Source organism: Phanerochaete carnosa, assembly GCF_000300595.1.
Source record: "Phanerochaete carnosa HHB-10118-sp unplaced genomic scaffold PHACAscaffold_8, whole genome shotgun sequence".
NCBI classification, from domain to species: domain Eukaryota; kingdom Fungi; phylum Basidiomycota; class Agaricomycetes; order Polyporales; family Phanerochaetaceae; genus Phanerochaete; species Phanerochaete carnosa.
In genome coordinates this window covers 1438495-1462244 of record NW_006767635.1, presented here as the reverse complement: position 1 = coordinate 1462244, position 23750 = coordinate 1438495, and the positions used below count along the sequence as shown (strand labels likewise).

General features: G+C 53.1%; 8 protein-coding genes across 8 annotated transcripts; 5 read left to right on the top strand and 3 right to left on the bottom strand.

Annotated features, from left to right (window-relative positions):
• Window positions 1–140: 140 nt before the first annotated feature.
• Window positions 141–7764, bottom strand: PHACADRAFT_186750 (uncharacterized protein). The gene is made up of 19 exons (XM_007398918.1): window positions 7657–7764; window positions 7528–7615; window positions 7396–7479; window positions 7119–7339; window positions 7020–7068; window positions 6913–6972; window positions 6699–6854; window positions 5922–6635; window positions 4828–5871; window positions 4398–4775; window positions 3074–4345; window positions 2790–3021; window positions 1970–2747; window positions 1820–1920; window positions 1643–1774; window positions 1425–1590; window positions 1214–1370; window positions 940–1162; window positions 141–885 (listed from the first exon to the last, which is right to left on the bottom strand). The coding sequence occupies exons 1-19, from the start codon at window positions 7746–7748 to the stop codon at window positions 623–625; spliced, it is 6210 nt and encodes a 2069-aa protein (XP_007398980.1). The 5' UTR covers window positions 7749–7764; the 3' UTR covers window positions 141–622.
• Window positions 7765–7814: 50 nt separating this feature from the next.
• PHACADRAFT_211866 (uncharacterized protein) lies at window positions 7815–9336 on the top strand. The gene is made up of 8 exons (XM_007398917.1): window positions 7815–8018; window positions 8090–8138; window positions 8194–8211; window positions 8270–8367; window positions 8423–8457; window positions 8819–8896; window positions 8951–9047; window positions 9100–9336. Exons 1-8 carry the CDS (start codon window positions 7919–7921, stop codon window positions 9156–9158), a joined length of 534 nt encoding a protein of 177 aa, XP_007398979.1. The 5' UTR covers window positions 7815–7918; the 3' UTR covers window positions 9159–9336.
• A 45-nt stretch (window positions 9337–9381) lies between these two features.
• Window positions 9382–11714, bottom strand: PHACADRAFT_261202 (uncharacterized protein). The gene is made up of 5 exons (XM_007398916.1): window positions 11521–11714; window positions 11439–11466; window positions 10998–11386; window positions 10123–10945; window positions 9382–10066 (listed from the first exon to the last, which is right to left on the bottom strand). The coding sequence occupies exons 1-5, from the start codon at window positions 11681–11683 to the stop codon at window positions 9442–9444; spliced, it is 2028 nt and encodes a 675-aa protein (XP_007398978.1). The 5' UTR covers window positions 11684–11714; the 3' UTR covers window positions 9382–9441.
• Window positions 11715–12066: 352 nt separating this feature from the next.
• On the bottom strand, window positions 12067–13218 carry PHACADRAFT_261200 (uncharacterized protein). The gene is made up of 5 exons (XM_007398915.1): window positions 13037–13218; window positions 12968–12986; window positions 12778–12913; window positions 12670–12725; window positions 12067–12617 (listed from the first exon to the last, which is right to left on the bottom strand). Exons 1-5 carry the CDS (start codon window positions 13156–13158, stop codon window positions 12288–12290), a joined length of 663 nt encoding a protein of 220 aa, XP_007398977.1. The 5' UTR covers window positions 13159–13218; the 3' UTR covers window positions 12067–12287.
• Window positions 13219–13551: 333 nt separating this feature from the next.
• Window positions 13552–17415, top strand: PHACADRAFT_261196 (glycoside hydrolase family 30 protein). Its single transcript, XM_007398914.1, has 9 exons — window positions 13552–14415; window positions 14478–15013; window positions 15061–15587; window positions 15644–15842; window positions 15911–16196; window positions 16257–16633; window positions 16684–16743; window positions 16793–16907; window positions 16959–17415. Exons 3-9 carry the CDS (start codon window positions 15533–15535, stop codon window positions 17334–17336), a joined length of 1470 nt encoding a protein of 489 aa, XP_007398976.1. The 5' UTR covers window positions 13552–14415; window positions 14478–15013; window positions 15061–15532; the 3' UTR covers window positions 17337–17415.
• A 1140-nt stretch (window positions 17416–18555) lies between these two features.
• Window positions 18556–19458, top strand: PHACADRAFT_149462 (uncharacterized protein). The gene is made up of 7 exons (XM_007398913.1): window positions 18556–18589; window positions 18652–18683; window positions 18735–18808; window positions 18863–18906; window positions 18955–19054; window positions 19107–19206; window positions 19264–19458. The coding sequence occupies exons 2-7, from the start codon at window positions 18665–18667 to the stop codon at window positions 19296–19298; spliced, it is 372 nt and encodes a 123-aa protein (XP_007398975.1). The 5' UTR covers window positions 18556–18589; window positions 18652–18664; the 3' UTR covers window positions 19299–19458.
• An 863-nt stretch (window positions 19459–20321) lies between these two features.
• Window positions 20322–21484, top strand: PHACADRAFT_149460 (uncharacterized protein; the record flags this gene model as incomplete). The annotated part of the gene is made up of 1 exon (XM_007398912.1): window positions 20322–21484. A coding segment is annotated over exon 1 (1122 nt), but the record flags the coding sequence as incomplete, so codon positions are not given.
• Window positions 21485–21489: 5 nt separating this feature from the next.
• PHACADRAFT_261192 (uncharacterized protein) lies at window positions 21490–23720 on the top strand (the record flags this gene model as incomplete). Its single annotated transcript, XM_007398911.1, has 1 exon — window positions 21490–23720. A coding segment is annotated over exon 1 (1456 nt), but the record flags the coding sequence as incomplete, so codon positions are not given.
• Between the last annotated feature and the right edge of the window lie 30 nt (window positions 23721–23750).

Sequence of the window (23750 nt, the reverse complement as noted above, 5' to 3'; positions counted from 1 at the left end):
AGCCAGAGCCCGGAATCGGACGAGGAGTACCGTGCACCGAAGCGACCGAGCGCAAAGGCCCTCGGCAAGCGGCCGGCGCCGCCACCGCCGGACAGCGATAGTATGTGCACCTCCTTCTCTTACAGATGTAAAATCTGGCTGACACGAGGGGATGACAGCGTTCGACCCAGACGACCTATTCTACGAGCACGGAAACGACTCGCATCGATCGGACGAGTTCGTGGAGGACAATAATGAGGAAAATGCTTCGCCGCAGCTGCCGTGGCATCATCCTGTACAGTATGTGTACGACGCCGCGGCGGAGCGCTTGAAGGAGCGCTTGCAGGAGGAGCGGCTAAATGCATCTACACCGCTGTCGTACATTGAGTAAGATTCTTGATTTACGCTTGCTTAGTCGGGGGTGTTTCTAGTTCTTGCTGTCTTGTTTTGCCTGTGCAATTAGCCGTAGAATACATCTATCCTGTGACCATGAGCAGCACTATTATTATTCCTTATTGTGTCCAGCCTTTTGCCAAGAAACTGTCTGACAATGGCGTGTCTGGACTGAACAGCATGAATTATCCGAAATAATATCATCGTGTCTACTTTGCGCGCGACACATCTTGCTATCCTCAAGAATAGTTCAGAACGACCGTAAGGAAATTTGCGGCTTGTGCGCTTCGCTCGCGGACGTCTTCTTGCCGAGGGCTTGCCTGACCGAGGTCTCCAACGTATCCCTGAGCTCTGCCGGCAGTTTCGTCGTGGCTTCCTTGAAGGCCTGCGGCGAGGCCGCGGCGAACGTGAGTGCTTGCGCGATCGTTTGCGCGTGCAGCACTGAAGGCGGCGTCCGGCTTGGATCAAGTAGGAGGGTCATCGTTGGAAGAAGGACGCCCAGCAGCCGGGACTCTGCACCACCTTGTCAGCTACTATGGAGAGATGGAAAGTGGTGTGGCTGCTTACTGTTCTCCTCGCTCGTCGAAGTGAAAAGAGCGGAAAAGGCCTTCCATATCTCGCTAATAATCTGGACGCGGACCTCGGTCGGCTCGCCTTCGAGGGCCGCTACTCGTGCAACGCATTCGATCATGCCCGGTAACAGTAGCCCGGCGCAGTGTTGCAGAGCAGGGTTGCCCATTACTGAGGTAGTAACCAACGTTTTAGCACAGTGTGCCGCAGTCAAAGCCATCTACATAGTCCATTAGGGGCGCAGCTTGATGGGGAAAGCTCGATGACATGCCTCGCTCGACTCGTTAAGTTGCTGCGAGATCAAGAAGCAGCAGTGCTCGATGACTGCTAGACTGAGTCTTACGATAGGAGGCAAGATGGTTAATACCAAGACAGCCGCCAACACGTTGTTTTTTATCTTCTTCCTGCACATAGGACCATCGCGACCTCTGCATACCTGATCAGTGAGCAGCACGGTATATACACTGCCTTAGCCAACTAACCTCATCGCATCTATATTCAAGAGGCATGCCGATAAAAGCCCATGGACCACTCTCTCGTACTTGACTCGTTCGTGGTCATCTTCAGGTACCTTCTCAAGAAGCTTCTTCAGGGACTGCAGTGTCGGTCCAACGAGGTCCATTTCGGATATCTCGTCCGTTAATAAATCTAGCGTATGGTTTCAGTGTTATGACAGGATTAAGTGGTGCGCGAGACGAACCGTTGTACAGAGCAACGGCGACAGTGCGATACTCAATGTTACGAGATGGTTCGCAGGCGGCGGCGATCACAGCATAGGCGTCGAAGCCAGCATTGATTAACAGCACTCGATCAGCTGGAGTCGCGTTATCTTCTGTGGGACCGTGAGAAGGCTTTCAAAGGAAGACAGAACACTTACGAATGGATTTGTCCCTCGTGTTGCCAATTGCCCCTTTTAAGACGTACGCGCAAATCCTGAGACAGTGCACCTGGGGCGGAGGCGAGTCTTGTTGCTGTTTTCTATCAGACGGCTGAGCACTGTGTCTCTCAAGGAGTGCGCCCCACGTACCTCTCGCCCTGTGCAACACTATCTGCTAGGCTTGCTAGGCTATCAACCAAGTAAACTTGAACAGCAGCTGGCTCTGTCAAGGCCATACGGTAGCAGAGGTTTACGAGTTCTTCAAAGATGGGGACCTCCTTGAATGCGTTCCCAGCATACTGAGGCCTGACGAGATGCTTCAGAGCCCTGAGCGAGATTACGGTGCTTCGAATGTTCTGCAATCCGGTCTCGGGGGTCGACGTAGCTAGAGCCTCGAAGATCAGTCCGAAGAGCACGTAGAAGAAGGTCGTAGGCTGTTCAAATGCCGTGCCGTTCATAGCTGCATGAGCGTCTGCATCTGTTGGCTCGCGACCATCAACAGCCGCACGAATAAACGAATCATTACTGTCCATGGCTGTAGTGACGGCCTGTAGAATAATGGACCAAGCGTCTTTATAGTACTGGAGGTAGCAGTTAGTCTCATGAACGGATACGATGTCCAGAAGCCATACTGGAAGTAACACCTCCTTGCCGAGGCTAGCATATGATGAGTCAACTCCTCCGCTTGCGGCATCGTCAAGAAGTTCGGTTCCCGCTCGGATACTTGCATAATCACGGAGAGAACCTATCCATAGGGACGCTAGGGCCTTGCTGTACGGCCGAATCACGTCTATGAGATACGTCTGTGATGTGCTTGAGACTTGCAGTTCTGCCCACGCCGAGAGCGTCGCGATGCGTAACATGACAGACGCATTTGGTCCTAGGTCAACAGCCTCCCCAAGACGCAGCATACCTGGTTCTGCATAACCTGTAAGTTGATGTGCAATCGGGTGATGACGAAAGTACACACCTTGACATTGCTCGAGAGCAGATGTGAGCAATTTCAAGATTCGACCCATCCTGGTGACATCCTTGATGACACCTGAGCCAACGAAAACCGCGCAGGCTTTGATAGCGGATGCTAAGATCTCTGGTGTAGAGTCCGCAGAGAAAGCTGGGGTCAAAGCCGCCGTAATGGGCGCCTGGTATTGCTCTAGTAAGAGTGCTCCGTCGAAGTCTGGATCTGGCGAGCGGGAGAAGATCTGTAACATAGTCGTCGGTGAGCAGCAACGGTAAGATCCACATTGGACATACCTCGATGACATCCCTCAAGACCGTAAGACCCTCAAGTCGAATCTCCATTACGTGCGCTGCAGAGGCGGTGAATGCCGTGCGTATGAGATCCGCGATGCGAGATACGAGTAACCTTGGCAAGGGAATGCCTTGTGCCCTCGCGAACGCAATATCCAAGTGCTCTCTGCGACTAGATCGTGAAACAGTGATACAAATCTCGTGCAGGCACTGCAGCGCAAACAACTGAGTTCGCCATCTTGCCGTTGAGCGAAGACCGTCGGCGCCATCACTGTTAGCAGTAGGATCGATGCTGAGTGACTGGCCCTCGTCGTCAATATCGCTGCGTTTGGCGGTGTCGCCTGCTTGCTGGGAAGCGGTCGTCCGCGACATGATGCGTTGGCAAAGATCGATCCAAGCGGAGGGGTTATAGACGACCGTCTGCTGAAGCCATGAGATGATAACGTTACGAACACCAGCAACCGAGGCGTCGTCATCCAACATGGCAAATAGTTCCTCAACCAGCTGGTCGCCTCCGAGTCTTGACAAAGTCATGACATCCTTTTGCACTAGTTGGTATAATGCGTTGATCGACGCTAGCTTGAGAGGCCGCTTTGACGAAGACAAATAGCTCCGGAATCGACCCACAAGCTTTGGCACGTCGATATGGTCTGGAGCGAATATGAGAAGATGTTGGACACACTTGATGGCCTCCACGCAGGTGCCGTCATCTTCCTCGGCCAGGAATTGGTGAACAAGGTCGAGTACTAATGACCGAGTGCGCGCAGACTCTTGAATGTCTGGACCGACGACCGTGACGACAGCATCCATGGCTTGACAAAGGGCCTGGTATAACGGCAGCTCTCCCTTCGTGTTAACGTAGTTAAGCGGACCGCCCTCAGGCTCGTGGGATTCGAGCATGTATACCCGGAAGAGCAGACCGAGAGTGCTGGGAACGAAAGAGGCGTATGCAAGACTGGCAGCGTCGATAACGCGAGATAGCGCCCTCGCGGCCCAGAAGCTCACGACAGGATGCGGGTCGTTGACGAGCGACATCAAGATGTGGACAGTAGTCTTCAGGAGAGGCCCTGCTGCCAGACCTCCAACATGCTGATAGACCGAACCGAAAGCCAGGGCACATCCTGCACGTGCAGTTGGGTTACGGTTGTTGACTACTTCGTTGACAAGTGTCTTTATAATGCTTGCAAAGAAGTTGGTGCCGGCAAGGCTGGTGAGACGGCCGATAGCTTCACTGCCTGCCTTGCGCATCACAACGTCCTCGTCGAGGTAGATACTCTATACCATGACCATTTAGGGATACCGTTATTATCGCCGCCCGAGTACTTACCTTCAGTAAGTCGGCCAGAGGTGCGGAGATCTTGGGATGACCAATCGTCTCTGCGATTTGTCTATTGAGCGTGGACGCTTGGCGAAGGGCCAGAACAAGAGCGACCGCGCTATTGACAAGGACAGCAGCTTTCCGTCCAGTATTCTTCTCCGACTTTGTTGATCCCGTAGCCTCAACTAGCTGAGCGACTGTGCGTGTCATGGAGGCTGAGTCTTGCAACGGAAGGAGCTGGGAAAACAACTGAATCGCTTCATCAATAGCCGCAGTCGCTGCCGGAGGTGTGTTAACACATTGCCCTTGGCGATCCGACTCCGAGAACCGTGCTTGGCATACAGAAAGAGGATCGTGCTCGAGTGAGCGAATGATTGGTTTATTGCACTTCGCAATCGTCAGTGGTGTTGGCTGCAGTGCTCAGGACGAGCACACGTACCATATCGTCGATGGAGGCATGTATAGTATCTCTGTTGAGCCAGTCGCCTCGGCCTTCCACTGCGTCCGTTGAGAAATCTTCGTTGACTTCAATATCAGTCACACCATACGCATAGCAGTCTGTGCTCTGCCAGACGCTCGTGAATGCTCCAGAAGATGCAGCGATGGCGGCCTGAACGGACGATCCTACATAGCCTTCCGGGCTAGCAAAGAGTGAGACAGCGAACTGCAACAGCGCAGCCTGTGTTGTCTCCGACACCTTGGACACGCCCAAAGCCATGAACGCCTGATAGATCCGCGAGCGGAAAAGGGCGTCAGTTGCAGACAGAGAGAGACCACGACCTTCTTGAGTCGTTCCTTCAGGCGTTTCCTCGACCACTTTTTGGGACGCGAAGGTGTTCGCGAACTGGAGTGCGTTTGTCAATAAAGATGTAATGCGCCTCGCAACGTCGGCAGTCAAAAGAACTGGCGAGTTGTGCTGCAGGAATGAGAATACAGCCCTGAGAGCATATTCCCGCACGCTGAGGAGGAAAGTCCACTCTGCTGCGCTTCGCCCAGACATACCGTCCTTCGTCGTGGGCTTCGGAAGAGCGTTGCGCCAGAGAACGAGTAGCTGGGGAAGATGAGCTCGGACACCGTTTGGTCCTAGAGTCATGAGAGCGGCGACGAGTGTCCAAGCGACCTCGATCTCCACTTTTGCGATCTTCACGTCGTGCTCGCCCGCGCGCTTGAGCAGCTGCACGGCAATATAAAAAACATTCGCGCTGATATCGTAGGAAGCATACAGAGGCCGTTTCGGAATTACTGATAGGAGTCCGGCCAGGCCGTATGCACGACCCAGGATACGCGTGTCAATGTCTGAAGGAGCGGCGGGAGTAGTGAGGGCTGTCAGGTCGTTTTGGAGCAGCTCAACAAGACTGAGCAAGACCTTAGGGAGACGTAAGGGTGTCGAGTAGCAGAAGCATCGTAGCGTCCAAGCTGCATTGAGCCGAACGGAGTGAACCGGATGTGTGAGCAGGGTCATTATAGGGTCCACCAGGGAGTCCTGGGAGAGTCGAATGAGTTTTCGAATCATGTTCACTGGTTCTGACTTACTTGCACAGGGGTCGGCGCGTTTCCGAGCTGTTGAAGTAGACCCCCTACTTCGCGTAATGCAACAACGAGGACATAAGGGTTTGGCGCGGTTTGCCCTGGCATCATTGCTGGCCAGCGTTTCAAGTACGCATTAGAAAGCTCCTGGATAGCAGATATCTGCGCCTGCTCGCTGAGTGTCCGCACGCCAATGAGATCGCGCAAGACGATGTCCACTAAGCTTCGTACGAAAAGCACATCGTATCGTGATGCAGTGCTGCGAGGATTAGATACGATTTCTGTCATGAAGTGGTTGACAATGAGCGCGTAGTTGCTTTCCACGAAGTTGGAACCAAGAAAGCTGAGAAGGGAGACGTAGCAATCGAAAATGCCAACTCTCGTTCGTCGCGTAACGTTTGGCTTGTTGTACTGAACTGATAACTGGGCAAGCATCTCCTGGGGTGCGAGCAAGCGCTTCATCTCTTGCGCTGGAGGCTGCGTTTCATTATCCTGATCTTGGGATAACCCACCAGCCTTCTGTTTCTGCTTGGGAGCTTCTGGAACGGGGACGGCGTGCTCCATCTGCGTGGACCCAAGTACGTGGGCAACCAGCTTGGAAAGGGAGTGACGAGTCAGCTGGTCGGCCGTATCTAGCTGCCGCACAGAGAGTTGCACCATCTGCTCAACATCCGGGAGACTCTTCGAATCGTCTCCGAAAGGAAACAGGAGGGTTAGCACCTGATAACAAATCATTTGGGTAAGTATAAGTATAGATACAAGTAGCAACAGGCTGTCACGCACACAGCACGCAGCGCGAACAACCGGTGACGATTTGTCACTAAGGAAAGACCTGGCTTGCTTGATGACGTCCTTTAGTAAGGAATCTGTCAGAGCACGCTTCGCCGTCCTGATAGCCTTCTCCAACGCGAGTAAAGCATGGTACCGAATGATAGTAGACTAGCAGGACAAATTTGATTAGTGTGTGAGTGAGCCTACGGTGTAAATTTCTGCATACATTGGACGACTTGGAGAGTCTCAGGCATGCTGTAGTGGTTTCGACCATCAGAGACATGATCTAAGAGTATGTCAGTCACGACCATTGTCATACCGTTCAGGGCTCACCTGGCCTCCGAATGTCCCCATGAGTTCTCCTATGCACCACAGAGCGGCGCTGTATGGAGTTAACATTGTGTTCGCTCCCATAACGAGTGCACGTCTTACATTTTGTTGATCTCCTTGAAAGCCGCTTTCGGGTCGAGGTGCTTGAGCAGTGTTTGAACTGTATCAAACAGTGTCTTCGTCTCTCCATAGGTGTAGACCCTCGTAAGGCATTGAGCCACGAGGCTGCGAACAGGACGACCTGGAGCGGGATATGGTTCAGGTGCAGAGATTATCTTCAGCAATTGGTCAACTAGTTCTTGCTGAACATCTTTGAGCTGATCCTACATGTCAAACTAGGTCAATAACAAAGCATCAGAAACGATATATTGTGACATACCCCGGTTGTTTGCTGCAACGCCCTTTCATTCGAGCCTAGCCACTGGAACATGTAGATTTCTCCATTCTCATCGCCAAGGTTGCTCTATGGTGTCTGAGAATGCCGTGCCTATTCACATAATCATTCACGCACTTCTTCGAAGGAGGTTATGTTGTTTGAAGGAGATTCGGTCATGGTCGACCCGTAGCTCTGCTCCGTGGTCTGCGCTGCTTGGACCCCGCTTACAACACGATGTCATAGGGTGCTAGATATTTTACTTACACGTTCGGCTTGACTGTAACGCGGTTTCCAAATCTACGGCTAAGAGTAGGTAGGTTTGTGTACAAGTGAATGAGCGAACGGTGAGGGGACATGCAATGTTACCCCGCCGGTGTCCCGGGTCCCGGTTAAGGTACGCCGTGAGCGCGTGAGGCTGCAAGATACTGTCTCCCTCCATTTCTCACCTTAATCCGCAACATCCACCACCCCTCGCCATTCACCATCGATTCACCCTCTGTGTATTGCAGCTTTCTCGTGAGCGACGATGACCTCGACTGCACCGACGAACACACCCTCCAACACTCTCCTCCTTCGTCGCCAGTTGACGGAGCTCACCAAGCACCCCGTGGAGGGATTCTCCGCAGGTACCGTAGACACTCACTAGATCACGTTGATCGTTCAAATGATACTCAACAGCCACTTCCTTTGTGAAAAGGCTTGGTCGATGACAACAATTTGTATGAGTGGGAGGTCATGATCATCGGGTGCGTCTCATCGGTCTCGAAGGCGAGGTCGTCTAACTAACGAACTACGTTAAAGTCCACCGGACACCCTCTAGTACGTGCGTTCTGCCTGTAGACGATGGTATGAGAGCCTCACGCCATCCGTCCGTTAGCGAAGGAGGTTTCTTCAAAGCCCGACTAACCTTCCCGGATGACTTCCCCCTCAACCCACCGAAGCTTCGGTTTACCACTCCGATGTGGCACCCTAACAGTAAGGCATTACCGACACCTACAATATATATATATATACTTATTCACGTACCCAGTTTACCCAGATGGCAACGTCTGTATCTCTATCCTGGTAAGCCGCCTCCCCGTGTACGTTCAAGCCTGCGAAACAGTGGCGAGGAAGCGTTAAGCCTGAGCCAGTAGTCTACACCACAGACCAGGGCATCACATTGCGGGGTTGCGGCTGTATGACCTCAATTGCGCCTCATCGGGAGTATCTCCTGGATTTTCGGACCGTACCACCCAAACGGGTTCCTATACTCCTTCCGGCAGCTTTTGTCCCATAGCACACCGAAGTAGCAGCTTCTACTTGGATCGCTCTGCTCTCAGACGTCCTAGACCGCGCTCCAGTCTCGATCTTGCACGCGTCTCACCCCGTTTCCTGCGGGTGCCCGTCCCCATCGTTGCAGTTACTGACCACCTTAACATGACAGCACCCACCCGGTGAGGACCAGTACGGCTACGAAGATTCGGGTGAGCGGTGGCTGCCCGTGCACACCGTCGAGTCAATCGTATGTTCCCCTTCCTTCCCGGAAACTTGTCTCGCTCATTGGCGACTGTTGCAGCTTCTCAGCGTCGTGTCGCTGCTCTCTCAGGAGCGGCCAAACACCGACAGCCCAGCGAATGTCGATGCCGCAAAGGAGGTGCGCGAGAGCTTTGAGGGTATGCTATCCATCTCGCTTATCGGAGCTATCATTGATGTGTGATCACATAGCATACAGGAAGAAGGTCCGTCGACTTGTGAGACGAAGCGCAGAGGAAGCCTTTGACTAGTCCTGCCCTGTGCCCATCCTTGTTGTACGCGGTTCACGGGTCCTTTGGCGTAACGATCTGTCTTGCATTAGTACACTTGTCCGAGCACATACATTATCCTCGCATCCTCCCACGTAGTTGTCCATTTCTTGCAACTCATTTTGACCGGCTGTACGCTTCAAATTTAACGAAATTCCCCAAGACTTGGTTTGCCTCAGCTCGCTCACGCGCACAAAACAAATATGAAGAGATAAAATTAATTATGCATCGCAGGTGTATAGAACAATGTCAAGACTACTGTGCACTACAATTCGTCATGAGAGTGGAAGGGCTCCTGCTCGTCGTCGTCGTTGTACGAGCCACCCGAGCTGTAAAGCTTGCTCGTGATCGGGTTCACGATATTTTGCACCTCTTGCAGCTTCTCTTCGAGGTCCTCCGCAGTCGCGGTCTGGCCGCTCTCCTCGATCCACTCCGTAGTCTCCTTAACGACCGCGAGAATTGCCTTCTTGTCATCTTCCTCAAGCTTTCCGCCCATGCCCTCTTGATCAGCCAACTGGTTCTTCATCGAGTACACGAACGTCGAGAGCGAGTTGAGCGCCTCAATGCGCTTCCGGTTCGCCTCGTCCTCGGCAGCAAACTCTTCAGCCTCTTTCACCATCCGCTCAATCTCCTCAGGCGACAGGCGGCCCTTCTCGTTCGTGATCGTAATCGACTCTGACTTGCCGGTGCCCTTGTCGGCGGCTTTGACGTTCAGCACACCGTTCGCGTCAATCTCGAAGATGACCTCGATCTGCGGGACGCCACGAGGTGCAGGTGGGATGCCGTTGAGCTCGAATTTGCCGAGAAGGTTGTTGTCCTTCGTAAGCGAACGTTCACCCTCGTAGACCTGGATCAGGACTGTTGGCTGATTGTCAGCAGCGGTCGAGAAGCTACAAAAAGAGCCATTAACACGTGACACACAAAGCAAGCTGACAGAGAAACTCACATCTGAGACTTGCGGGTGGGGATGACGGTATTACGAGGGATGAGCTTGGTCATGACGCCACCAGTGGTCTCAATACCGAGCGTGAGGGGGTTGACATCGACAAGAACAACATCGCCAAGGGATTCATCGCCAGAAAGGATACCACCCTGGACGGCAGCACCGTACGCAACGGCTTCGTCAGGGTTGATACCCTTCGAAGGCTCCTTGTGGAAGTACTCTTTCAAGAGCTGCTGGACCTTGGGGATACGCGTCGAGCCACCGACGAGCACGATCTCGTCAATGTCCTCCTTCTTGAGATTCGCGTCCTTGAGCACCTGCTCGACAGGCTTCATGGTCTTGCGGAAGAGATCCATGTTCAGCTCCTCGAACTTGGCGCGAGTCAGCGTCTCAGAGAGATCGTTGCCGTCCTCGAAGGACTCAATCTCGAGACGAGTGGATTGCTGGCTGGAGAGTGTGCGTTTGGCCTTCTCAACCTCGCGCTTCAGCTTGCCGAGCGCCTTGAGGTTTTGTGAGACGTCGGTGCCGGTCTTCTTCTTGTACTGCTTGATGAAGTAGTCCATGACACGGTTATCGAAGTCCTCGCCGCCGAGATGAGTGTCCCCAGCGGTGGCCAAGACCTCGAAGACGCCGTCGTCGATAGACAGAAGAGAGACATCGAAGGTACCACCGCCGAGATCGTAGACGATAATCTGCGACTCGCCGCCCTTCTTGTCGAGACCGTAAGCGATAGCGGCGGCAGTGGGTTCGTTGATGATACGGAGCACCTGGAGACCAGCGATGGTGCCGGCGTCCTTAGTAGCCTGACGCTGAGCGTCGTTGAAGTCTGAGAACATGTCAGTATTAGACACACGGGAAACGCGCCGAAAACAACTTACACGCTGGGACAGTAACCACGGCGTGGGTGACGGTCTGGCCGAGGTACGCCTCAGCAGTCTCCTTCATCTTGACAAGGACCATAGCCGAGATCTCCTCCGGGGTGAACTGGCGGGCCTCGCCCTTGTATTTGACCTCAATTGCGGGCTTGTCATTCTTCTTCACGACCTGGAATGGCCAGTGCACCTGGTCGCGCTTGATTTCGGGGTCGTCGACCTTGCGACCGATTAGACGCTTTGCGTCGAACACGGTGTTCTCGGGGTTGGAGTGGTAGGCATTCTTTGCGGCGTCGCCAACGAGACGTTCCTCATCCGTGAAGCTGACCCACGACGGCGTGATACGATGACCCTGGTCGTTCGCGATAATCTCAACACGCCCTCCTCGTTGTACGCTGCAATAACTGTTAGCATCTCCAAGCCCGCTTCGAGCTCCTTGGAACTCACCCGACGCAAGAGTAGGTTGTTCCCAAATCTATGAAGGCAGCTGAGTCCGCAGTCCAGAGAGCTACAAGATATAGGGACGCACCGATACCAATGACAGGCCCATACTTCGCTTTCGCGTCCTCCTCCGCCTTCACGGCAACTGGGCAGACCAAAAGGAGTGCGAGAACAGCGACGAAGAAGAGGGTAAGTGAGGACGCCAGGCGTCGCGACTGGGTTCGCGAAGGCCGACGAGTAAACCGAGACATTACTGCCCAGGTTGTCGCGAACGTCGTTGGGATGGGAGGAAAAGAAAAAAGTTGTGCAGTTGACGGGTGGGAAAGACACGACTTATAACGCACTGGACGTGAAGCGACGCCACGTCAGTAGGACCCCACAATTACTGAGCAGATTAGGAAGGCACTGATCAAGTTCTGGGGTCCCGTTGTTCTGCAACTTTCTGCGACACGTCTTTGGCTTGTCCATCTCTGCCATCTGCTCAGTTTTCTGCTGCTACATGCAGCGGATGATGTGGCTCAGGCTGAGCCATGTGATCTAATTCCGATTCTTACGAGAGAATCTCGGAGGTTCGCAGCGTGACTTCCAATACAACGCCGGCATCTTTGGCGCGGATAACGTGGAAGGTGCGTGGAGGACACGAATAGCTAGAGTAACTGTACAAAGTGAACAAGGAACTACAAAACATAACTGCAAGAAAAGTATGCCCATTATTTGAATAATCTAATTGATATTTACACTAACATGGAACTGCGGAAAACTGAACGTGACTGGTTGGGCAATGGTGTCGTGTGCGAAGGCGAATATGCTAGTAGCATGTGCCGACTAAGAGTGCAAGGGAAGGGGACGATGTCATTAGCGACCAGAGACATCATCGTCCGAGTCATAAGATGACGGAGGTACGGTAAAGTATTGCACAGGTGCGGACATTATGGGCATAGGGCGCGTGAGAGGTATAGATTTCGTGTCGAGAGCGGGAGGAGACTCTGACAACGGCGATTCGATGTCCGAGTCTACTGGTGGCCGATTCATCGAATCAGGAGGGAGTGGAGTGACGACGAGGACCAGACGAAAAGCGTCTTTGCCATTCAGATAGAAACGGAAGAGGCGCTTCTCGCGGATGAAGCCAAGAGACTCATATAGCGAAAGCGCGGCAGAGTTGTCGAATTCTGTTTCAAGGACAACCTGCACCACAGACTTAGTGGCATTGAACGAGACAAGTGATACAGCACCGCACCTCATTCGCACCGCTTTTCCTCATGGTCTCGATGGACTTCTGCACAAGGGCCCTCGCTGCGTTTGATGCTCAAAAGCTAGGAAAGCTACGAGGGTCGCCGCGACGCACCTATTCCTTTCTTCCTCCAGCCTCTATGCACGCTAAGCATCGCAATGTATCCTCTGTTCCTTCTCCTGTCCTCGTGATGAAAACTCTGCTTGCATACAATGACACCCACAGGCTCAGTTGAGCCCTCAGGATAAGCCTTTCCCGCTCACATTAGCATGCCGAGCAAAGCGCTATTGATGAATATCCTTACTAAGTACGACAAATGAGGCCTGGCTGAGGTTAATACGTCTCTCATCAACCATATTAAATCAAAGCATACCACTGATGCAAGAAATAACGGTATGTGTAGATCACATACGGCTCGCTAAGTTCGTGTTGAACTAGAGCCATGATATGAGGCAAATCAGACTCGCCCGTGTACTGCCTGTACTCTATCGACATCCCGGGAGGAGGCGGTAATGGCAGTAGCGGTGAAAGAAGGATGAGAAGGGCGATAGGAGGGGTCGTGTGAGCAGATAGCGGACGTGGTAGCTCGAAAGGAGGCGTGTTCTGAGACGCCTGCCGGCATCGTGCACACGACGCGTTGTGGCGTAGGCGCTCACGATGTCAATCCGCTCGTTGCTCGTAAGGATCTCCGTACTTGGACATGTTTACATTTAGCGCCGCTCAAAATGAATATTTTGCAGCACAGGCAGTGAACATGGGCATAGGGTTATTACGCCGAGAGTGTGTGAAAGACTTGCCAAATTCAGCATCCCCAAAGTCCGAGCTGACGCCACAAAGGTCTCGACACGGAACTTTCCCTTCGCTCGCTACAACCACTCCCGCACGCTTCAAGGATGCTTCAAGGCAGTGACACAGAGGTGCGCCACAACAAGCAGCGAGATATCACGATGACATTTATGCAGCTCATGAGAATGATCGTCTGGCCAAAAGACCACGCATGACACTGCCTGACGGGTTCCAGAGCTCCACGCCCAGCACTTCAAAACCGCAGAGGAGAGTTACCGAATTTCCGAGATTCACAGGCTTTGAAACCCCAGCAAGAGCCAACACGAGCACTACAGCGGCTTCAAATGTTTTCAAGCCGCTCCAGCGGCCGTCATTCGCAATGCCCAGCAACCATGCAGCAGCCGCCTCCCATGACACAAAGTTGAAGGCGCTGAAGCCTCCCATTATCGCAACACTCTCGGCAGGTCCTTCGACACATACTGCGAGTTCGTCGAAATTCAGGGTGCTGAGGCCTCCTGCCCCGGCTGAAGTCTCGATGGCTGGACCCACTCGTAATTCGTCGAACCTACGGTCCCTCACCTCGGCAGTGACACATCGACCCATCTCATCTACCGCATTGCACACAGACCCGTCGCACGTACCTATTACCAGTATCCCCAACAGGACCCTCGTACCACGACAAAGCACAGCAGCATCTACACCTAGTAGCTTGAAGCCACTCCCGCCGCCGCCGCCGCTCACCAAACGGACAGCAAATTCTAGTAATCCAGCGATCAAGAGCATCATGCAGACGAACATTGCAAAGGCGACAGACATACACACAGACGGCGGCTCGGCGGAGCTTTTATCGATCTTTCCGCTGCAGAATGTCACTGGCTACGTCAACCCATACGACCGCGAGCTCAATCGTGGTGTAGAGCAGAGTCCGGAGAAGCGGTCTAAAGCGAAGAACGCAAAGTATCTACGGTATGTGCCTTCATAGTTGCTTATCTATTCTGAGCTGTGACTGACGACTTCTATCTGTGTAGTGGCGGCCTGGCAGAGGCGGCCAATCTTCAACTGTCCGTGATACGCAATAACCATATTCTTTGGGAAGTAGATCTCGCCCGTATGCAGAAGAAGGGACAGTTCGCGAGGCCTGAAGTCCATATCCGCGTCCATTCTATACTCGACGCTTCGTCCGTACACAATCCGAAGAGCTCACATGCACCGCACGTTATCCTCATCCGAGGAACGGTCATATCTTCTGACTCACTTGAGATACGACGCGGCGAAGTGACTGCGCTGTTCCGCCTTAGTGAGGTCCACCATGGACCTGTGAAGTTATCTCTACAACTCGCGGAGGGCCGAGAAGTCCATGCATGGAGACCGTGGACGCATATAACGAGACCTGGCGAAGAAGACGGAGGCGATGCGTTCATTTGGTGTTTCTCGCGCTTTCATGTGTTCGAGTCCAAGAAGCGCCGGCTAGAGCCGTTCCCTATGATACCTTCCCAGTAACCTTGAAGACTCATTATCTTGACCGTCGAGCGTCCGCGTGCGCATGATGCCGTCAAAACAATCGGTAGGTACGTGCTGGCTTCCGTGAACGTGCAGCTGACGGCAATTAAGGCCAATCCTGTCTGAGTGTTCACTCGAGATATCTCCGGACTCGTGATATTGTATAGGTCACAAGCGAGAATACGACCAGACAAATTTACCTCAGCCTCGTCCATAGCTGGCGAAAACGCACGCGCGCCAATTCCACCAACGAACGCTTGCGGCTTCACCATTTGCAGCTCACATTTTGGTTGGTCGGTGTCTACAGCTCAACTCGCCTCATCTGCCACCTACGCATGGTAGTTCTCTCTGCGAACTCACCAGATCAGATGGTCTTCATGCGTCCGATGTCAGAAGCTCAAGCGCGGTCCGGGCGGAGAGCGCGAATGTAGGTGGAAGCAGGCCTTCTGATGCAGGCGTGTCCGTAATTCCAACGGACGAGGATCCACCTCGGCATGGGAGAACGTCGTTCTATTGCTTCCGCTTCTTTCCTAGCCTCTGGATATAAATGCGATGCCGCGCCGTCGACTACAGCGAGGCCAGCATGGCCTACTTGTCCCTCTTAGCCGCCCTTGGCGTTTATTGCGTCGTTGCCTTCGGTATGCACTACCCGCCTCTCGGGGCTTCCCTAACATGGACTCTTTCCATGATCTAGGTTTTACAGTATCTTCGACACCTGGTCAAGTTATCAACGGTATCGGCGCGAGCGGGGCTTGGTGGCCGAATGACGTGTTCAACTTCCCCGAGAGCGTGCGTGAACAGGTCGCAGAACTCCTCTTTGGCCCATCTGGCGCTGGCTTGACCTCGTACCGCTACAATGTCGGCGGAGGAGGCATTGGTGTCAGCAACCCAACGTGCGTCGCAGACTTACCGAATCATGGATTTTGCCAGCTATTAACGTCACAATCTTCGCTTCGTAAAGGCGTGCACCTGAGACATTCTACGTCTCGCAAGGTGTATACAACTGGTCTGCCGATGCCGCAGGTGTCTATTTCCTACAGAAAGCCTCGCAGTTCAAAGTCCCGCAAATTACAGCCTTCGTGAATTCGGCCCCGACGACAATGACAAGTAACAATGCTTCTTGCGGTGGGACGCTCGTCGATGCACAGATTCCAGCTTATGCCCAGTATCTTGCCGATGTGATTGCCCATTGGAAAGAGGAAGGTGTCGTCTTCACTCATGTGTCTCTGATGAACGAGCCCGACGATGTGCGTCTCCTATATCCGCTTGCGCATCTTACATACTGATCCATGCCGGTATAATTTCAGACTTTCGGCAGCTGTGGGCAGGAAGGCATGGAGGTTACGCCTCAGCAGCGCGCATCTGTTATCAACACCCTTCGTTCCGCCCTCGATGCTGCCGGCTTGCAGTCCGTCGGCATCATGGCCGACGAGTCGTCCAGCACAGGCAACTTCATTCCCGAAGCGCCGGAATGGATACCGCAGGTGCAGAAGGGCGCACTTGCAGCTGTGAGCCACCACCAGTACGGATTTGGCAGCGACGCGGAGGTCGCTCAGATGGGCAGTATTGGGAGGAACCTTAGCGGCGTGTATACGTGGTTTACCGAGATTTGCTGCTTCAAGGCGGCAGACTCTAGCCAGCAGAACAATCCTGCTGCACCATTAACTTACTCTGGCATATACGAGTGAGTAAATCAGACGTTTCTCAATAATACCGGCTAATATAGTCGTGAAGACCTACAATGATCGGTGCCCTCCAGCTCGGACAGCTTGTCTATCAAAGTTTCACCCAGGCGTAAGTGCTGTGTTCGCATTTCATGTGTCCATACTGAAATTTCTTTTAGGCTTGATGCTCACTTTGACTTCTGGACTGCCTTGTCGAACGGCATCGGCTGCGCACCACTTGGTAATGCAACTTGCCCTACCGCACCAAACTCAAACGGTTGGAATGATGGCTTGGTTGGTGTTGAGCTACTGCACCTTCGGATTAAACTCACGGAAAACCTGCAGATTTACTACGATCCCGATTATGCAACGAACCAGAACACCGCTCTGTACCAGGTTAAGCGCCTCTTCCTCATGAAACACTTCGCAAACTTCATTTGGATGGGTTCAACGCGCTTCAATGTCAGCGGTTTGCCGTCAAACGTCTTCGGTATGGCGTTCAAGAATCCCGCTCAGCAGTCGACACAGCTTGGCACAGCTCACTCCTCGCTGATCCTGATGAACATGGGGAACAGCGCAATCTCCGTCCAGCCCTCACAGGCGGGACTTGGTACCTCTATCGGCGGTGCGCTGACGAGTCCAACTGTGGACTGGCAGACTTTCGGGGCCTCCTCGTCTGTTTCGCTCCCGGGCCTGAGTATTACGACGTTACTGTTCAACTAGTGGACCCCAATTTCGCACGTCTCACGAGTACATTGCTCTTGGTCAATGCGTTTATCCATGATATACAGATATGTTTTGCTACGCAACTCTGTGCTCTTACATCTTCTGAGACTGACATCTAACGGCCAGTCGATGTGTCCTGAGTAGATCGACTTACGTCGCGCGGGCCATCTCGTCCTCAATTTCCGTCAGTGAGGAAGTTATCCGCTGATGTGTTCTCACCACGTGCTGTATGGCCCCTTTAATTTAAGAGTTCCAGAGCGACAGGCAGCTAACTTTGGCCTCGCGTGTCTCATCTGGATTGCAACACTCGTATCGGATGATCGAAGGCTAACTATGCGTCCAGTTTTCCTCAGAGCCCTGTTGAGCAGCAGGGGATTGCCGGTCGCTGCAGTTTGACACAAATGACACCCCCGCCGGCATTAACAAATATGCGGGACTGTCACGCAAGTTCGTAGTTTTAAATAAAGCTCAGAGGAGGGGAAGGGAGACAGCTGACACGGTTCGTGTTGTGTCAGCGTCGCAGGTTCCCTTGGCTTACATACGACCTAGAGTGGACCCAACGCGCAGGCAAGCAATGTCTTCATCCCCAGTGAGATGAACCTGAGCATCTGGCAATGCCTAATGGATGGACAGCACGATGTAAATAATCGAAAAATAACAAAAAATCATACATACCTCTCATCAACTTTGATCGTTGTCGTTTAGGTGAGAGGGTAGTATCTGCCTCTCCTCGGTCTTTGGTCGCGTGGGAAGCTCGCTAGTTAGCAATGCAAGAGCTTACTCTGAAGGAAGAGGCCGAAGTCTACATCTTGCGGCGCCCCTGGAGCTTTATCGTGCTCTCGAGTGAGCAGCTAGATGCATATAGCAAACAGTTCGACGCTTGTTTCAACAAGTGCCAGCTTTCAGAACAGATCAGCCACATGTATTCAGAGGGATCACCGATCCTTTCCTCTGCAATTTCTACAGCCGAATCCAAGCGGCGCTCTCGGCGCGGTCTGGAGTACACGGGGTCTGGCCTCTGATTGACACTTGAAATTTAGAGACGTCTCACAAAGCCCTCTGGATTTACAGAACGATGTTATTATCGCCGAGCCTGTTGTCCGCATCTACCATCACCTCGTCCCTTTCCCATATGCCGCGCGAAACCAGGAAGGTACATTCTGTCTCCCGCAGTCCACGTGCGACGCGAAGTTTACCGTAGATGTCCAGAAGCCCAGCGAGACTCAACAGTCTGAGGGCAGCGACGATAAGTAAGCATATTCTCTTCCTTTTAAATACAAACAGGCCATGCAGATTTAGATGACTATTTTAGCTTTGCGGCCACAATGGCCCAGCAAGTTCAATGTGAGGTCTTGCCCTACACAGCAGCGCCGTCTAACACTGCTTCCCTACAAGCTTCCTGGGAGAAGAAAAAGGGAGAAAGCGAGGCTAAGTTCTTAGCTGCAGCCAGGGCCGAGCTTGGTTCCTGCGTGCGTGCTGCAATTTCTCTCGAATCGCAGGTGGCGAAGTGAACGGTCCTACAGGGCAAACGGGGGGCGGCCATGTTCGTTAGAGAGACTGAAGAGATGTCAGTCTTGGTGGATATATGCGTGATATGCTTTAAATATTGCCACAGGCATGCGATCCTGGAACATTTCGTGTCCGATTACGCTGCTCTGGAAGACAAGATCCGTGGCCTTTGGCAGCGACTGTTGATATCACAAGCAAATTCACTTGTACGTCCCAACGAGACACTATACCAGATGGACATAATCTCACTGATCGCAGGAGTCTAACAGGAAGTTGCATGTCGCAGCTCTCGACATGGATCAGACACGCGAGAAGGGTCAGGTCCGGGGCATGGCAATCTCAAAGAAAGCCGTTGAAGGTTAGCATCTGTTTCCTTAGACATGCAAATTGTTATTTCATGAAACTTTCAAATTAGACTGCAACAAATTTATTCTGGCATTATCTGAGTGACTGTATGCATCATACGTCGGAGAGCTGCCACCTTCTGGAGCCTGATTGTGCTCATGGACTCGGACGATAGCCAGGCCTAGTCAGGGGTAGCTGCGTATAAAGGGCAATGTGTCTACGATTGTGGCATGCTATGGGAATAGCCGAGATTTTCTTTCCGTGACCATCTCGAGCGCCTACTTGCGATCAAGACGCCCGCTTTAGTGCCTTCGACGTTCTGGCTCTGACCTTGACCTCGTTGAATCTCTGGAATTACAACCGAAAGCAGGTCCACCTCCTACGACAACCCTTCAGCACCGCGTAATATCTTTTTTACGACAAGAGAGCGCAAGTGCGGCACTGTCCGAGTGCACTGGCAGGGAGACACTCACCTGGAAGATTGTACGCAGGCTGCGAGGTGCACTCGAGTATGTCGGCTGTTCGCCGCAGTTATATATGGCTTGGGAACAGCTCTCATTCGACGTATCAGAGCCTATATATCCTTCGGGGTTTGCATGCTTAGGGCATATCTACTGCAACGCAGGTGCGTTCTCGGGCCTTCTGCGTATACTGCACAGACTCAACGTCTTATTCTAGTCCTGTATGCCTTCAACAGCGGAGGATGCGAATCGTCCGACGCGTCAAAGATCAAATACGGCTTTCACACCTTTCACCTGGCGACGAGGAAGAACGGATACGGTGGTCGCTCCTCAAGACTCTCCCGCATCCCTCTCACTCGATGCACTCGTAGAGGCACTCACTCCGCCCGCTGTCCCCTCCATCCACCATGCGAGAGCTTTAGCCGGTATGCTCGTTACTCATTCCCCGCCGCCTCGACTAGCCATTCTAAGTCCCGTTCTGGCAAGCCTCTGTTCGACAGACTCTCCGGTTGCGCTGCAAGCTGCTGGATATGACATCCTCACCGCGTATTGGGAAAATAGCGGATCCGCAGCTCTAACGACAGCCGATCGTCTGACCTGCTTGTCGCTGTTCATGGACCTTTCGCTACCTTGGTCTCTGGAGCTTTGGGAGCCTCGCTTCAAGGCTCTTGTAGCTCTCATCCACTCCGGCGCCGAAACTATCGGGATGGAACAATCCTTGCTCAAAGTTCTGCGCGCATGGACTGAGGGGGCGTTTATCGGCATAACTGTTGACAGCGTCTCAGCTGAGGAGCGTGGAGAGCGTCAGCGTAGTGTGGACGCCATGCTGGCGCTGCTGGTGTCATTGGTCGGACGACTTGAGTTCGTTGCAAGACTGGCAGAGACCGATACTAGTTCTGTCCTGCAGCTATTTGGCAACATGATTGACTGGTCGCTGAACGCAGGCTGGGATCATGCGTCGATGGCGAACCCCGCATTCTCGGACGTCACCCTCGTAAGCCCGGCCTCGAATATGCGCGTTTCGTTGAAGCACCACCGCCACCACTCTTCCGCTTCCATATCTCATGTGGTGCACACACCGTCTGCGACAGACCTTGCAGTCGAGTCCTATCTCGGGTACTTGACTGTTCGCCTAAAAGCAATCGCACCGATGCATTTGAAAACCATTTTGCCGCATCTGTTCAAATCTCTTGCCTACTATGCCTCTCCGCTGCCTCGTCTCTCACTTACTGCAGGCTCCGAGCATCAAAACGACATTGAGAAGAGAATAATGGAGCTTCTCGATTCTCTCGTTACAGGACCTTATTCGGCCTCCGTGACCGTCATCTTGAAGTACCACCTATACCCTAATGAAGAAGACGTCGTACGATCCGCGCGGACATCGATCGGTGCTCTGAGAACGCTCCGTACATCTATTCGACGAGTGCTAATGGCCCGTCTTGCACGCGCCTACATTTCGCGAACCAGCTCGGTCAGCTATACGCCCTCCGGTGCTCCTGGGACACTGGAAATTGACCGTGAACTCCTGGACCGTGCATGGGCGAAAGATGATATCACAACCTGGGACCTCAATCGCTTCCGCAGCGTTCTATGTGTTTCCATTCGCGAATGGTTGATCATCGCCCAGACCGTCGACGACAGCTTGCGCTACCCCTGCGAACAGATTCTCAGCGAAGTTGCCGGAATACTCAAAGATATCACCCAAGCTTTCGACGAAATTGGCGATGAGCTCGACTATGAAGAGGTCGAGGCGGTCGGGGATGTTTTACACGCTCTGACTTCGTATGTCAAGACTCAGAGGTACGGCCCGTCCGACTTCGATAGGCGTGCGTACCCGCTAAAATGTCTCCAGACATACAGATGGCTCACCGATAAGGGTAGCCTTAACTCAAACGGATGTTTCCACCGGCTTTTTGTCTCTTCTCTCCACGCTGCTAGCTCAGGACTTGATGGTCTCCCCGCTGCATACTGTGCTTCCCTCTGTCATTATCTCCGTCGTAGAGCACATCCCTGATGCCGACACTGCTCACCTCGTCGCCACTATGTCGGAGCGGCAAGCCTTCTCGCCAACGACACCGTCGTGGCTGGAGAATTGGAGACTTGTGCTATCTATCGGAGACCTTTACGCAAGCTACCGAACCGCGACCAGGCGTGTCATCATGCAAGTCCTCCAGTCAGTCTGGTCATTCGTGAAGGACATCTCCGTGTATCGCCGGCCACTTGCTGCTCTCGTATTTGAAGTCTGGAAGGAGCAATACACAGATTTCAGGGACGATGCGAGCGCTATCATTGTTTGGCGCGTTCTGGGAGACGAGATTGTCCTGCGAAATCTAGAGGATGCCGAGATAGCTGCTGGTTATGCGCAGCAGCTGTCAGGAGGTGCAGAACAACCTGAGGAACAGTCTCCGGGCGAGAGCAAAGACACTGTCGCCGAAGACGTCATCAAATTCTTGTCAGAAGTAGCCCTCGAACCCTACGAAGAAGAATCATGGGAGGTCCAGCCACCGTCTTCTACAGTGCCGTCGCCACCTTCGGCCCTCTCCTCGTCGCATGTATCTACCTCGCATACCCTATCTAGGATGCATTCGGACTTTCCAGCCGCGTATGCATCGAAAGACACCGGCATCCCTTCGGTCATGTCTTTGCTCTCCTCTCTGGCATCTGGACATTCATCCAGGTCACAATCACAGCCACCGCATGCTGCCGATCCGACCCCTACATCAGAGAGCACAGTCACAGCCCCGGAGCACTCGACTGTACCCAGAGCAGTTGGTGCGGTCGTAGCTCTAGTGTCCGCATTCAGCCAAACGGCATTTGCATCTTTCGCCGCTTTCGACGGCCACTTGGACTTGGCCGAACGACTGTACAAGACCCTCGTCTCACTTCTAGGAGCCCAGGTTCCCCCCCGGCTGAAGTTAGTCGTCTTGCAGCTCTGCATGCGCCTTCGCGCGGATCGCGATCATCGATTGTATTATGCTACTCACGACTTTGACCAAGATGGCCTGATAGCTGCGTTGTCGTTATTGATCGGCCGCGGAGAGAAGCAGAAGGGAGATAGCGCCGTAGACGACCGTCCCATAGACGAGCTGGAGCTGCGGAAAGCCCGTGCTCGTCTACCTCAGCAGGAGCGCATGGGGCGGAGACTTTCTCGTGGTCGGGGTGGACAACCGTCTGTTTCAGGATCTAGCAGGAGCCGGTCGCGAGTTGCCTCAAGGCTGGTGCCTCCAACTGCGACTGTTTCTCGGCTCAAGCCAAGAGAGCCTATCTGGTCGTATCCCGAAACCATTTCGTTTATTGTCCCCGCGGAGGCAGATACGCCAAGCTCGCGCTTCGCCTCCTATGATCCTAATCATCCCTTGGAGCGACGAGTACTACCACTGTCGTATTTCCTATCCCAGCTCGTAGATCTCGTCAAGACCACGCGGGATTGGGATATACTATCATACGTCCTGTGCCACCTTCCGTCTCAGCTGGCAAACAAACATCTCTTCTGCGGCCCAAGATCTGCCACAGTCGTCAATGATTTACTCCAAACTATATGCCAAGGCATCCTCGACGACCATTTTGCATCGTCAATTGATCACTGGCCGGAAGGCATCATCGCACGGGATGCGCAAGGATTGGCGTATCACACCCTTACCGTCTTGATTAGCTACAAGCGCTGCTTCAAGGATATACAACAGCGGCACATGCTCATCGAGTCGTTCCTGGCAGGTTTGAACGGCTCACCGTCTACAATCAAGTGCTGCCTCAATGCGCTTTCTCTATCCGCTTTTGAGCTCCAGCCGTCCATGACAAAGTATCTACCCCGGATCCTCGAGAAGCTGTCGCAGATTATGTCCAACCCGACCATGGCAGTCCACATCATCGACTTTCTTGTCATCGTGGGATCGCTGCCAGCGCTCTACAGCAACTTCACTGAAGGTGATTACAAGATGGTCTTTGGAGTCGCTCTGCAGTATCTTCAGCACCATAACCGCCCGGAGTCACATCTGTCCATCTCTTGGGCTCTCGCGCAGCATGTGTGCATCATGTCGTACTATATCGTATATTTGTGGTTCCTTGCGGTCAAGTTACCGGACAGGCCAAGGCACAT

Excerpts from the sequence above, each read along its gene's own strand:
- PHACADRAFT_186750 (XM_007398918.1), bottom strand. The coding sequence starts at position 7,748 with ATGTCCCCTCACCGTTCGCTCATTCACTTGTACACAAACCTACCTACT. Across the intron at positions 6,855-6,912 it reads GACTCTCCAAGTCGTCCAAT|TCTACTATCATTCGGTACCA; the intron begins GTATGCAGAAAT and ends TTGTCCTGCTAG. Across the intron at positions 1,591-1,642 it reads CGCCGTTGCTCTGTACAACG|ATTTATTAACGGACGAGATA; the intron begins GTTCGTCTCGCG and ends ACCATACGCTAG.
- PHACADRAFT_211866 (XM_007398917.1), top strand. The coding sequence starts at position 7,919 with ATGACCTCGACTGCACCGACGAACACACCCTCCAACACTCTCCTCCTT. Across the intron at positions 8,368-8,422 it reads TCCGATGTGGCACCCTAACA|TTTACCCAGATGGCAACGTC; the intron begins GTAAGGCATTAC and ends TCACGTACCCAG. Across the intron at positions 8,897-8,950 it reads TGCACACCGTCGAGTCAATC|CTTCTCAGCGTCGTGTCGCT; the intron begins GTATGTTCCCCT and ends CGACTGTTGCAG.
- PHACADRAFT_261202 (XM_007398916.1), bottom strand. The coding sequence starts at position 11,683 with ATGTCTCGGTTTACTCGTCGGCCTTCGCGAACCCAGTCGCGACGCCTG. Across the intron at positions 10,946-10,997 it reads CGTGGTTACTGTCCCAGCGT|ACTTCAACGACGCTCAGCGT; the intron begins GTAAGTTGTTTT and ends ACATGTTCTCAG. Across the intron at positions 10,067-10,122 it reads CCCACCCGCAAGTCTCAGAT|CTTCTCGACCGCTGCTGACA; the intron begins GTGAGTTTCTCT and ends CTCTTTTTGTAG.
- PHACADRAFT_261200 (XM_007398915.1), bottom strand. The coding sequence starts at position 13,158 with ATGTCGATAGAGTACAGGCAGTACACGGGCGAGTCTGATTTGCCTCAT. Across the intron at positions 12,726-12,777 it reads CTGGAGGAAGAAAGGAATAG|CGAGGGCCCTTGTGCAGAAG; the intron begins GTGCGTCGCGGC and ends CATCAAACGCAG. Across the intron at positions 12,618-12,669 it reads GGAAAAGCGGTGCGAATGAG|GTTGTCCTTGAAACAGAATT; the intron begins GTGCGGTGCTGT and ends TCTGTGGTGCAG.
- PHACADRAFT_261196 (XM_007398914.1), top strand. The coding sequence starts at position 15,533 with ATGGCCTACTTGTCCCTCTTAGCCGCCCTTGGCGTTTATTGCGTCGTT. Across the intron at positions 16,197-16,256 it reads TGATGAACGAGCCCGACGAT|ACTTTCGGCAGCTGTGGGCA; the intron begins GTGCGTCTCCTA and ends GTATAATTTCAG. Across the intron at positions 16,744-16,792 it reads TATCAAAGTTTCACCCAGGC|GCTTGATGCTCACTTTGACT; the intron begins GTAAGTGCTGTG and ends AATTTCTTTTAG.
- PHACADRAFT_149462 (XM_007398913.1), top strand. Across the intron at positions 18,809-18,862 it reads GGGCCGAGCTTGGTTCCTGC|GGCAAACGGGGGGCGGCCAT; the intron begins GTGCGTGCTGCA and ends ACGGTCCTACAG. Across the intron at positions 18,907-18,954 it reads GTTAGAGAGACTGAAGAGAT|GCATGCGATCCTGGAACATT; the intron begins GTCAGTCTTGGT and ends ATATTGCCACAG.